At 33.0% G+C, this 12,728-nt stretch overlaps 2 protein-coding genes across 3 annotated transcripts in view; one reads left to right on the forward strand and one right to left on the reverse strand.

The window, feature by feature from the left end:
* LOC125823492 (valine--tRNA ligase, chloroplastic/mitochondrial 2) overlaps nucleotides 1-12,728 on the reverse strand; it is a 122,023-nt gene that overhangs the window by 5,542 nt on the left and 103,753 nt on the right. The gene's annotated exons all lie outside the window — the stretch shown is intronic.
* LOC125823500 (polygalacturonase-like) lies at nucleotides 2,881-4,571 on the forward strand. Its single transcript, XM_049502880.1, has 4 exons — nucleotides 2,881-3,324; nucleotides 3,524-3,813; nucleotides 3,914-4,139; nucleotides 4,344-4,571. Exons 1-4 carry the CDS (start codon nucleotides 2,881-2,883, stop codon nucleotides 4,569-4,571), a joined length of 1,188 nt encoding a protein of 395 aa, XP_049358837.1.

Here is a 12,728-nt window from a genome sequence, read left to right on the forward strand (position 1 = left end):
TCGCAAGAAGTTTTTATGGGGTGAATTAGTAAAATTATTTTTCTTCTTTATGATTTCTTAATATGTGTGTAAAAAGTAAAATGATAAAATAAGATGGATCGGAGAGAATATTTAAAAACTATAAACATATTGTCTAAATTATTAACTCAAATACAAACATAAAAAGAAAACGTAACTAATAAATTTAGAATATTACTATTGTTATTTCACATGAACTAGAAGCTTAGAACTATAATAGTCTACATTCATTACTTAATTTTAAAAAGAAAAAAGTATTTGGAAAATACAAAAAAAGAACAAAAAATTATGCCTTGATTGGGATTCGAACTTGGATGCGCAGGTGGATTGAACCCACCATTCATTGTGTAAAGAGTGGGTTCATTATGTTTATATACATAACTTTACAAATAATTTGTATATGTATAATACAAATTTTTTCGATGAAGTGGGTTCAATTGAACCCACTTGAACCATTGTGGACCGCCCCTGCCTGTAATTCATATGACCATTAGTTTTTTATAACTTATGTAACATCTATCGTATTTATCTACCCACATTAATATCCCTTATTCTACCCATTGATTATATGGAAGACTTCTTTACCTATAAATAGTGATGTTTCTTCCTCTGTGAAGTGAAGTAAGAAAAATGTTAAGTGTGAAACATATTGCAGTGGGTAGTAGTGAAAGAGAGAGTTGAGACAAAGAAAAATATTCAAAGTCTTCAACTAATTCACTATACAAAAGAGAATAATTATACGTTGAAGGAAAATGTTCTTTTTGTGGAGCTTTGGAATCTTCAACTAATCCGTAGTTATTTGAGTTGTACGGCGTTGTTGGATTGTTGTACCCTAAAAGGGACAAGCCAAAAGTTATACTGCTAGATCGATGTAGATTATGACACAGTGGACTTGAATCTCCTTGATGAGAGCGAGATATCTGCCCCTCAGCCTGAATGATTATTTATTCATTTTTTTTCAACTGTAATTTATTGTATTTGTGGTATATTACACCAACATCACTAGTAATCAAGAGAAAAGGATGAAGAATAAATAATCTTTCTATTTTAACTTATATCACATATATTTTAATTTCGAGAATCAAATTAAAAAAATATTAATCACGATTTATTTACATGCTTAAATCTTTTTGAAATTGTTAGTTTCTATGACTTATTATATAATTTTTTTATGTAGTTATAAAATATGTAAATTATTTTTCAAAAGTTATTAAATTGTTATGTCTGAATATACGATTAAAAGAAATTGACTCTCCAAATTTGAATTATTCATATAAATTGATTTTTACGATAAGATACATGAAGCAAACAAGATGTTTTGACAAAAAGCAAGCCAACTTATCACATGGTGTATAGTACATATCATAACATGGAGATGATGTGGGGAATGACGTATGGAATACATTTTCAAACAACTTATCTAATATATTTATTTTTTTAAAAGAAAGACAAGTTTCTAAAGTCAAACTGGCATTGGGATCAAAGCAATATCCCCCTCCAACAATTAAAACTTCTAAGCCATTTATTTTTCAATTATAATTTTCTATATTTTGTTATGATTAAAAGATCAATCTAGTTAATACTAGTGGCTATAGAATTAAATATATGAGGCTGGCAACTCACATGTTGATGTTCTACTCAACTTCTACATTTCTTGCGTTCTTGATGGATCTTGAAAATTGAACGAATTCTTATTTAACCCCATGATCCTTCTTCTTTTTATCAATTTTCTTTTCGTATTCGTAATACTTGCTCTGTCTCAATTTATATGACACAGTTTAAAGTTTGCGAGTCAAACTTTTAAACTTAGACTGTTATTAATTTGCACATAAAAACTTTAAGTTATTTGAAAAATACATAAAAAGACTTGATTGACTTTCGAAATTTGAACTGTGATATACAAATTGGGACAACATCCATATATTATTTCACTCAAATAATAAAGGGAACTTACATAAATTTCACTAGTTTAGTAACTAATTACTTAGATAAACTCTAGTTTGCAATAATACATATCTTACCAGATTTTGTGCCTTCAGATACGTCAAGATACATGTATCTCGGATACATGGGTCAAATTTAGGTGTAATTTGTTCTAGATACAGTGTATCCAAGTGAATTCACATGTATTTAGAATACATAGCAAATCTCTCTTGCCTCCCTCACCTCCCTCTCATATCTTGATCACCACTCTCCCATGTATTTGGTATCCCAGATATATGAAAATCACTTTAGAAATATATAAATATATGTATCTAGTGTGTATTAGTGTGGTTCACATATATCTGGTACATACAAATCTTGCTCGCCTCCCTCGGTTCTCTCTCATCTCGCTCGCTACTCTCCCATGTATATGGTATTCCATATAAATGTGAAGCACTCCAGATATATACATATACATGTATCTAGTGTGTATTAGCGTGATTCACATGTATCTGGTGCATATGAATCTCGCTTACCTCTCTCCCTATTTTTGTGTATCTGGTAGCACAAATATATGTATCTAAGTCTAAGATACATAGGAAACTCTTAATTAGTAGTAAAATACATAATATTTTAAAAGAATAAGTAATAATAATATATATGATAGTGAAGTATGTGTAATATGTAGTGTTTCCAAATAATAATTACATGCACATGTACCGCCCAAGAATTCATTCGTTCGTACATGTCCGTAGTATGTGACGTGGGTTTAGCATTCAACTTACTCTAAGCATCTTAAAAACACAAATTTTCTATTGTCATGTTGGACAAAAAAAAAAAAAAATTATCATATGGTCACAATTTGATTAACTATAAATATACACATGCATAATCTTCATTTTCATTATAACGGCTTCTAAACAAGCACTTAACATATATATGTACAACTTCAAAACCATGAAATATACTAGTGTTTCTTGTTTACTCTTCTTTTATTTAAATATACTAATACCTTCTTGTTTAGCTTACAACGTGGTTAGTTTTGGGGCAAGGGGAGATGGTAGGACAGATTCAACCTCCGCGTTTCTTCGCGCTTGGTCTTCTGCCTGTCACTCTACTAGCCAGCCTAACGTGTATATTCCACGAGGAACATATTTGGTAAGGACGTTGAACTTAAATGGTCCTTGTAAGAGACGAATTGAGTTCCGAATTGATGGTACTCTCGTTGCTCCGGTGAATTATAATGCAATTGGAAATTCTGAGTTTTGGATTATGTTTTATAAGGTAAGTGGACTTAATGTGTATGGTGGAACTATTAATGCCAAGGGACATGGTTATTGGTCTTGTAGAAAAGGTGGAGGTACTTGTCCACAAGGAGCTAGGGTAAGTAAACTGATTCCATGAATGTAACGTTCAATTTATATATTTGAAAATTACGTAAAAACAATTATGAATCACAATAATTGAACTCTTATGGAGTAGTATTTTAAAAACATATAAAGAAATTTCATAATGAAAATTCTGGCTCTGCTGCTCTTAAATGTATCACTAACTGTAATGTGTATAAATTTGTATACTGCAGTCGATACAATTTATGTGGTGTAACAATGTACTGTTAAAGGGTTTGACATCACTAGACAGTCAAAGAGTACATATAGGAATTGGTTACAGCAGCAATGTGAGAGTTGAGAATGTTAAGATAACAGCTCCAAGTGGAAGTCCAAACACTGATGGAATTCATGTTCAGAACTCAAGGGGGATTACTATTTATGGCAGCATTATCAAGACTGGAGATGACTGTATATCCATTGGCCCTGCCTCCGCGAATATGTTGATTGAAAAAGTTGGATGTGGCCCCGGACATGGCATTAGGTACGTACTTAGAGCCTGTTTGAATTGACTTTTGCTTTTGACTCATCGTAAGCCCGTAACTTATGACTTCTGACTTATATTTATCATGTCGTACGTGCAGCATTGGAAGTTTGGGACATAGTTTAAATGAAGATGGAGTAGCAAATATCACAGTAGCAAATTCTGTTTTCACAAAGACACAAAATGGGGTTAGGATAAAATCATGGGCAAGACCAAGTGGTGGCTTTGCAAAAAATCTCATGTTTAAAAACCTTGTTATGAGGAATGTTGGAAATCCCATTTTCATTGACCAAAACTATTGCCCCCATAATGTGTGCCCTCGTCAGGTACTCCTTCCATTTCAATTTATTTTTCTGATTATTATTTGACACAATGTTCAAGAAAGCAGAAATATGTAAAAGGCACACTTATTATGATGTTGAAAGGTCTAAATGGAACAAGTCTGAGCTAAAGTGTCGAAATGAAAATTAATGTAATAGAACCATGCTTTCTTAATTTCTTCAAGTTATAACCATTTGACATGAATACAGAGTTCAGGAGTGAAGGTGAGCGACGTAACATTCAAGAATGTGAAGGGAACATCATCTACACAAGCAGCCATGAAATTTGATTGCAGTCCCTCAAATCCGTGCACCGGAATAAAATTACATGACATAAATCTCACTTACAATGATCGTTTGAGAAGGCCAGCCTTTGCTTACTGTAAAAATGCAAGGGGAAGTCATGCTGGCAAAGTGTTTCCCAAAAGTTGCATATAAAGAAACCTCTAAACACCAAAATTTATACTCTAACAACAAAATAACTTCTCATGTTTTTTTCGTTTTTGTCAGTTTTCTTATGTTATTTTAGTAATCACTTATGTAAGGTGTTGAATAATCAAATTCTTCATTTACCATATAAAAGAAGTAAATTGCGGAATATAAATAACATTTGAAACTTTAATGTTAAAATCTCATTTCTCAAGGAAGTAGAAATCACAATCTAAAACTCCCTAGTCAAGGTGAGGGGCTAGGTGAGCTACAATATTCCTATGGTAGTCAAGCGAATACTCGTCACCAAAAAATTACATTATGTATATAGATAAAATCTTATGTTATATGATATATACTTACATTTGAACACCCTTGACATGATTAGGTATAAATAGCACAATGGTTTAGTGTGTTAAAAAATTTCCTCAACGACTTGGCTGGCTTCACACATTCTGCTTGTTTAGCTTTAGGGATTTTTTGACTCTCTTTCGTTTCATTTTTTTTTTTTATAGAAAAGAGACAAAAATTTCTTTTAACATATGAAAAATGGCTCATAAATATCTATCTTTTACCTTTGGATCTAAGTAGGCGTTTGGCCATGCGATACCATATGACACTATGGTATCGTGAGATGGAATTAGCGTTTGGACATGCGAGAGGTGATACCGTGTTCTTCAAAAACCATGATATGGAATTATATGGTGATTTCATATCATGATTTGAGATATTTTAATACAACAATTGATCCATGAGTTTATATTTTGTTAAAACAACCCCACATTTATATCTACTAACCATTTGTTTCATATGTAAATAAAATTTATAATCACATCATTATTTTTTAAAATTTGTTATTCTCACCGACATAAAATTTATTATTCTCACCAACATATAGTCACTTTAACTCACACCTCACGATTGTGAAACTTTTCAACATTCACTTGAAACAATTAACCGGCATGTTAAAATAATTGCCGAGGCAATTAGCAAGATGGCACCAACGTTTATACAACCAAAAAATATGACTGGTGTACATTCCAAAATTCGACATAATACTCGATTTTGGCCTTGGTTTAAGGTAAAATTTCAATCACATTAATAAGTTTATTTTATGGCCTTAATAAGTGCACATATATATTTTATGTGGAAGTTATTAGTATTTAGTTACATATTTCCTATCAACTTTGTTTTAAGAGATAATATTTATTTTATGACTTTGCATTGTCTTGGAAGCACTATTTTTATTACTCTTACAAACATTATTTTTATGAAGTGCATTCTATAACGCTTCCAATTTATTTTATGTTCACTAAACTAATATTGATGTATTTTTTATTTGGTATGATTGTGTTGCGATTGATGGAACATATATAGAAAGGGAGATTCCTAAAGCTATACAACAAGCATATCGTAATCGCAAAGGAAGAACATCACAAAATGTCTTATGTGCTTGTGATTTTGATATGAGATTTACCTTTGTTGCTGCTGGTTGGGAAGGTATTGCACATGATAGTAAAATACTTGAGAATGCACTTGTTGAACCAACGTCACAATTTCCATTTCCGCCACATGGTAACTTTAACATCCTTAGAATAAATATTATTTATTTACACAAAGCTGTCTTATTTACGTCACATATATTTTTAGTAATACTTTATAAAATGTTTTTTGGTAGATAAATATTATGCTGTTGATGCTGGTTTCCGAAACACAAAAGGATTTTTAGCTCCATACAAAGGACTACGCTATCCTTTGCAAGATTACCGAGGGAGTGAAAGAGAGCCTCAAAATGCCAAAGAACTATTTAATTATAGGCATTCATCTTTGCGCAATGTGATTGAACGGACTTTTGGAGCTTGGAAAAATAGATTTAGAATATTGAAACAAGGCATGAACCATTATGATATTGATACACAAGTGAAAATTGTTATAGCTTGTGCAGTGTTACATAATTATTTGCGAGAATACCAAGTAGTGATGAAATATTTATGGTCTATGAACATGAAGATATAGTTGCGGAGGATATTGACCAACAAATGGCTCAAAGTAACAATGTTGGTTCGTCTTGTCGGTCACATGATCGAGAAATACAAGTTCAACGTGAGGAAATTGTCCGTACTATGTGGGGACTATATTAAAGACTAGTACACTACAATTTATGTTCAATTTTTTTTATTAAATTAAAGTTAGATGAAACAATTACTTAAGTGGAGAACAAATAACTTTGTAATAATTTATTATGCGATTTTATAATTTTTTGTTTATTTGATAAGATTGAATAAACAATTGGGGCTATTTTAATAGTTTTACAACTTATGGGATTTTTATGTTTATGAGAAAATATACAACACAAAAATTCCATATCGCATGTCCAAACAAACCTTCAATTTCATCTCATGATTTCATATCATGATACCATATCATGATTCCATATCATAAAACCATATCACATGGCCAAACAGGCCCTAAGAGTCTAGGAAGTAGGCAGGTGGTTGTCAACATGCGGCATCCTAGAAACTAGACAGGGGTAATTTAGCCATTTTATATTTTTTCCAATTTAATTTGTTTATCTTATTTTTCTTCAGTCTGTTACATATTTAAAAATTACATTAAAAAAATTTATAAATCAATAATTAGCAACTTAAAATGTTAATAGATATATATAAAAAATTGAATTAACTTTCGAAATTCTATCTGTGCCACATAAATTGAGACATGGGAAGTAACATATATTATTTGAAATGACTAAAAAGTACTATAAATTACAATAATTAACAATTTAAAATTTTAAATGACATAAAAGTTTGATTGACTCTCGAAATATTGTCAGTGTCACATAAATTGAAATAGAGGGAGTAATATATCTTATTTTAAAATGACGTAAAAAATATTATAAATTACAATAATTGACATCTCAAAATACTTAAAAAGAGAAATAATTTGGTTGACACTCGAAATTCTGTCGGTGCCACATATTTTGGGACAAAAAGAATAACATATATTATCTGAAAATTATGTAAAAGCTATTATAAATAAATTACAATAATTAATAACTTAAATTTTTTGCGAATCATAATTTTTTTATTTGATTCTTCAAATTTCATTTATGTCACATAAATTGGAACAAAGCGAGTAACATAAATTGGGCTTGTGCTGGCATTAGTTACAATGTCTAGTTCAATAAGTGGTAGTTTGGTTACTAGATAGAGTTATGCAAGTATTAGTAATGTTGTGTTAGCTATGTAGGTATTACCGATGCTCATAACTATTTTGGAAATAGCTAGGATTTAATGTAATGACCCGGTTGGTCACTTTTGGAAAGTTTCGTAAATTTACCGTTTTGCCTTCCCCAAGAATTGAGTTTTGAAAATTGGTTTAGAACCTTGAGAATAAGTTGTGAATTTTTGTAAGATTTGAATTTGAAAGGCTAAAGTTGCTAAAAAGTGGTTTTCGCTGTCTTTGAGAGTTTCGAGTGTCGGAATGGAATTCCATCAATTCCATCAGTTCCGAATGTGGAACCTGGTTAGTGAGAGTTGTTGGTTTCAGATTCAGAGTCTTTTTTGAGGATTTGAGATCCTAAGTTATAAATTTGTTGAAATTTATTAGCCTTTAAGTTGTCTGTAGTCAATAGTCGAGGTTCGAATTGGAATTTCGAGAGTTCCGTTGGATTCGAAGGATGATTTAAGGCGTCAATGAGGTCTTGGTTGAATTTTGAAAGACCCCGAGCTTGATTAAGATTTTTTGGGTGTTGTGTTAGTTTCTTCTGACTTCACAAATGTTGGGTCACAGAGACCTTGAATTCGTGTTTCGATGCTTCCATTGAGTTTGGAACATCGAGTATAGTCAATTTGCACATATGGTTCGTGTGTACGGGGTTCCAAACGAATCTCATGGGTCCATTCGATGCTTTGAGAGTTGTTCTGATTTTTCTAATGTTTGTGTGCTTCGCTTTCGCGAAAGGTGTCTCGCGATCTTGATGTTCGAGAAAGTGAGACCTTAGTCGTGAAAGCAAACGGCCCATGTTAGGCAGGCTTCGTTAAGTAAACCATGGGCCTCGATCGCGATGCTTGCGAAAACGAACTCTGGTTCTCGAAAGCGAAGGCCCCAACTTTTGTGGGGTTCGCTTAAGGGAACCCATGGTCGCAAAAGCAGCATCAGAGAGGGGTTTTGACCTGGAAATTTTGGGGTTTTAGCCCAATTTTTCATTTTTGAGCTTGGCAAATCCTTGGAGAAGATTTTGAAGAGATTTCTTGTGGTAAATCTGTTGGGTAAGCTTTTATGACCCTAAAACTTTATCTTCCTTTTATTATTGGCAAAAGTACTCATTACGCCCTTGAACTTGAAGCTTTTTATACGGTGTACACCTAAACTAAATTCCGTTTTAATTACCCCCCGAACTTATTTATTCCTCCGTCGAGTACACCTTTATTGTCCGATCACTCCAATCGTGTCTACACGCGCATGACACCTAGATAAAATTAGCCACCTAGATAATTAAATGTCAGGTTTGTCACCTAAATTAAAACTTCCGGACTAATCTCTAACCCTCTCACTAAGCTCTAACTTTTTGGTAAGAAGTGTAATCGACGGACGACGACAAATTTCAAAACTTTTGTCTCTCTAAGAAGTGTAATCAACGGAGTAAAGGGTAGATTTCACGGAACTCTTTTCAGATTTGGGTCAGTTGCAGTTCTTAGACGTGAAGGCTTGCTCGATTTCGTGAAGCGTTTGGTCAATTAATCGATTTTCTTTTGATCTTATCTGAAATTGTTACCAAGTAAGTGATTATCCACTCTTATGATGTGTTATTGTTTGTTTCCTTTACTTTTTCATTTATATTTTGCTCTATTTTTCGTTTAAGGTTTCACCGTAATTTGACTAGGGTTTAGCCATAGTTTCCGATTGAGTTTCTGATTAGGGGTTTTATGGTTTTCAACTACAATTTTCACTTAATGAATGTATTATTATGAAGTCGTTCAGGTTATGCATGCATGCGTATTAGGGTTTCTGGTAATTAGTCCAAAAAATTAGGGCTTTTTAGTAAAATTAAGATTCTAGGGTTTTTATTTCAATATTCTATTTTGGTATTGTTAAATGGTGGGTATTTTGTAATTTCCTTATGTATATTTGTATGATGTTGAGTAATATGGCTACTAAGTACCAATTATGTTTTTGTATTGTTTATTATAATTTCCTTGTATAATTGTATGCTTATGAGTTAAATTTGGTTGTGTTGCTTCTGTTTTGGTGTTGTTGCCTCTATTTTGGTGTTATTGTATATTTTTTGGTATTGTTGCTTTTGTTTTGGTGTTGTTGCCTCTGTTTTGGTGTTATTGTATGTTTTTTGGTGTTGTTGCCTCTGTTTTGTAGTTGTTGCATATGTTTTGTTATTGTTGCCTTGTAAAATATATTGATTGTTATTGGTGGTTATAGGTTGACACTATGGCTACTAAGTACCTCAATTTAAGGTTCAAATTTGGGGGGTATCTTGGTGAGTGAGGTAGGTCCAACATATGTTGGAGGTAAGACTGAATATGTAGAGAATGTGGATGAAGATCATTTGTCAATTCTTGAACTTGCAGATTATGCTAAGTCTTTTGGGATTTGTAAGTTAGGAAAAACTTATGCTAAGTCTCTAGGGGGTAATCTGGTGGAATTAAAAAATGACATGGACATTTGTAACATTACATTATTTATGCATGATGGGGACACAATAGATATTTATGTGTGTGATGACACTATTCTGGAGGATGTGGGTCCCAGTGAAGGTCAAATTAGTCAATCTTTAAATCAAGTGGTTGAGTCTTTTAATGCACATGGGGAATCTGATGGTTCTTTAACTGCACAGCCAAAAAAACCAGATCTAGGGTTAGGTTCCTCTTTTTCCTTTCCATCTAGTGAAAGAGTTAAGAATGATGGGGTTGCAAGGGTCCAACAAGAAACTGATGATGATTATTCTTCAATAGATTAGACTGATACTGAAGAAGAAGGTGAACATACTGTCCAACAAGGAACTGAACCTTCTATTCAAGAAGAAGTTGAACCAAGTGCCCAAAAAATGCAGAGGAAGACATAGACAATGATTTTATTTGTTCTGACCAAAATATTGACTATGGAAGTGATGTGCATGAGGAGTTGAGGATTGTTAAGGAAGATGTGAGAAAGTTTAAAGAAAGTAGGAGGAGAAAGAAGAAGGAAAAAACAAAAGGGTTTTTAGGTGAAGTTGGACTTGATGAAGGGTATGAGGACATTGATAAAGGCAAAAAAAATTTCAATGGTAAGCTAACAGAGAATGAGCCATACTATGACAGTTCTGATTGTGATAGTTTTCAAAGTGATGAAGAAGAACCTGTTTCTGATGATGAACTTGAAGGAGGGGGTTTAAGGGGAAGAAAGAAGAGTAATAGAGTGATATATGATTCTACTTGTGATGTTGTAATATGGCAGTGTGGTTTGGTATTTGAAAGTAAAGGAATTTAGAGAGGCAGTTACAAAATATGCTATATAAAAAAAAGAGTTGAGTTAGACAAGTATTTGAATAAGAGTACTAGAATAAGAGTCAAGGTAAAAGTGGTTGTCCATGGCTGTTGTATGCAAGCAAGGAAGGGAGGAGTGAGAACTTCACTATCAAGACATACAACCCAAGGCACAGATGTACCAGGACCACCAATAATATTTTGTGTAATTCAAAATTTTTATGTAAGTATTTGAAAGATAGGATTATTTCTCAACCTAGTATAAAAGGGTGGGAAATACAAGATTTGGTGAGGAAAGAGTTGAATGTTCATATAGGCAAGGCAGTTTGTTTAAAAACAAGAAAAATTATTTTAAAGGAAATTATGGGGGATCATGTGGCAAATTTAACAGAATCCTAGACTACATGGATGTGTTACTCCAAACAAATCCTGGTAGCACTTGTGTAGTGAAGCTTAAAGATTCAGAATTAGAAAATGAGATGAAACAGTTTCATTCATTTTATATATGTTTTGATGCTATGAAAAAGAGTTTCCAACAAGGATGCAGAAGATGTATAGGGCTGGATGGGTGTTTTCTAAAAGGAATTTGTAAGGGTCAACTTTTGGTAGTTGTTGCTAAGGATGCAAACAACCAAATGTATCCAATAGCATGGGCAGTAATTGGTACTGAAAGCAAGTTGACATGAAAATGGTTCATGACCATTTTGCAAAATGCTTTTAATCTAGGAGATGGTTCCCAGCTCACTATCATTAGTGATATGCAAAAGGTAACTGATATTTTTTTTATCTTTAATTTAATTTGATCAAAATTTAACTATCTTTATTATTTTGCTTTGCAACTACAAGGGCTAATAGCTGCTGTAGATGAACTATTTCCAGAATGTGAGCACAGAATGTGTGCCAGACACATATTAGCAAATTGGTCACAAAACTTTAGAGGCATAGAGAAGGAAGAAATTTTGGGCTTGTGCTAGATCAACATTTGAGGCACAATTTAAGTACAATATAAATGCCCTATCCAAGTTGGAAAAAGGTATAGATGAAACCTTATCAAATACAATAAGGAGAAATGGTGCAAAGTTTTTTTCCAAACTTTTTAAAAATGTGATAGTATAGATAACAACATGGCAGAGAGTTTCAATGCTTGGATCTTGGGACCTAGGAACAAGACTATTGTAACTATGTTGGAAGAAATTAGAGTTAAGGTGATGAGTAGGGTGAGTAAGTCAAGAGCATTTGCTGAAACATGGACAGATGGAATATCTCCAATGGCAATGATGGTATTCAATACCAATGTAACAAGATCAATGCAGTGCAACATTAATGGAATGGTGATGATGGATTTGAAATGTTAGAAGGGGTATACAAGCATACTGTGAACTTGGGTCAACAGAAATGTAGTTGCAGATCTTGGGAATTAAAAGGTATCCCATGTGCACATGGTATAGCAGCAATGAACCACTTGAACATGGATGCATCACAAGAAATTTCAAGGTGGTATAGAAAAGAGACATATCTGAAGACGTATTCTCATTTCATTCAACCAGTCCCAAACATGGAAATGTGGCCTGAAAGCAGAAACCTAATGGTTGAACCACCTGAGGCAAGGCAAATGACTGGTAGGCCACCAAAGAATAGAAGAAGAGAAATTGGTGAAGTGAGAAAAGCTGGGAAGTTGCCAAGAATA

This window comes from Solanum verrucosum, unplaced genomic scaffold, assembly GCF_900185275.1.
Source record: "Solanum verrucosum unplaced genomic scaffold, falcon-dt-bn FXZP01000012.1, whole genome shotgun sequence".
NCBI lineage: Eukaryota > Viridiplantae > Streptophyta > Magnoliopsida > Solanales > Solanaceae > Solanum > Solanum verrucosum.

Excerpts from the sequence above, each read along its gene's own strand:
- LOC125823500 (XM_049502880.1), top strand. The coding sequence starts at position 2,881 with ATGTACAACTTCAAAACCATGAAATATACTAGTGTTTCTTGTTTACTC. Across the intron at positions 3,325-3,523 it reads CTTGTCCACAAGGAGCTAGG|TCGATACAATTTATGTGGTG; the intron begins GTAAGTAAACTG and ends TGTATACTGCAG. Across the intron at positions 4,140-4,343 it reads ATAATGTGTGCCCTCGTCAG|AGTTCAGGAGTGAAGGTGAG; the intron begins GTACTCCTTCCA and ends ACATGAATACAG.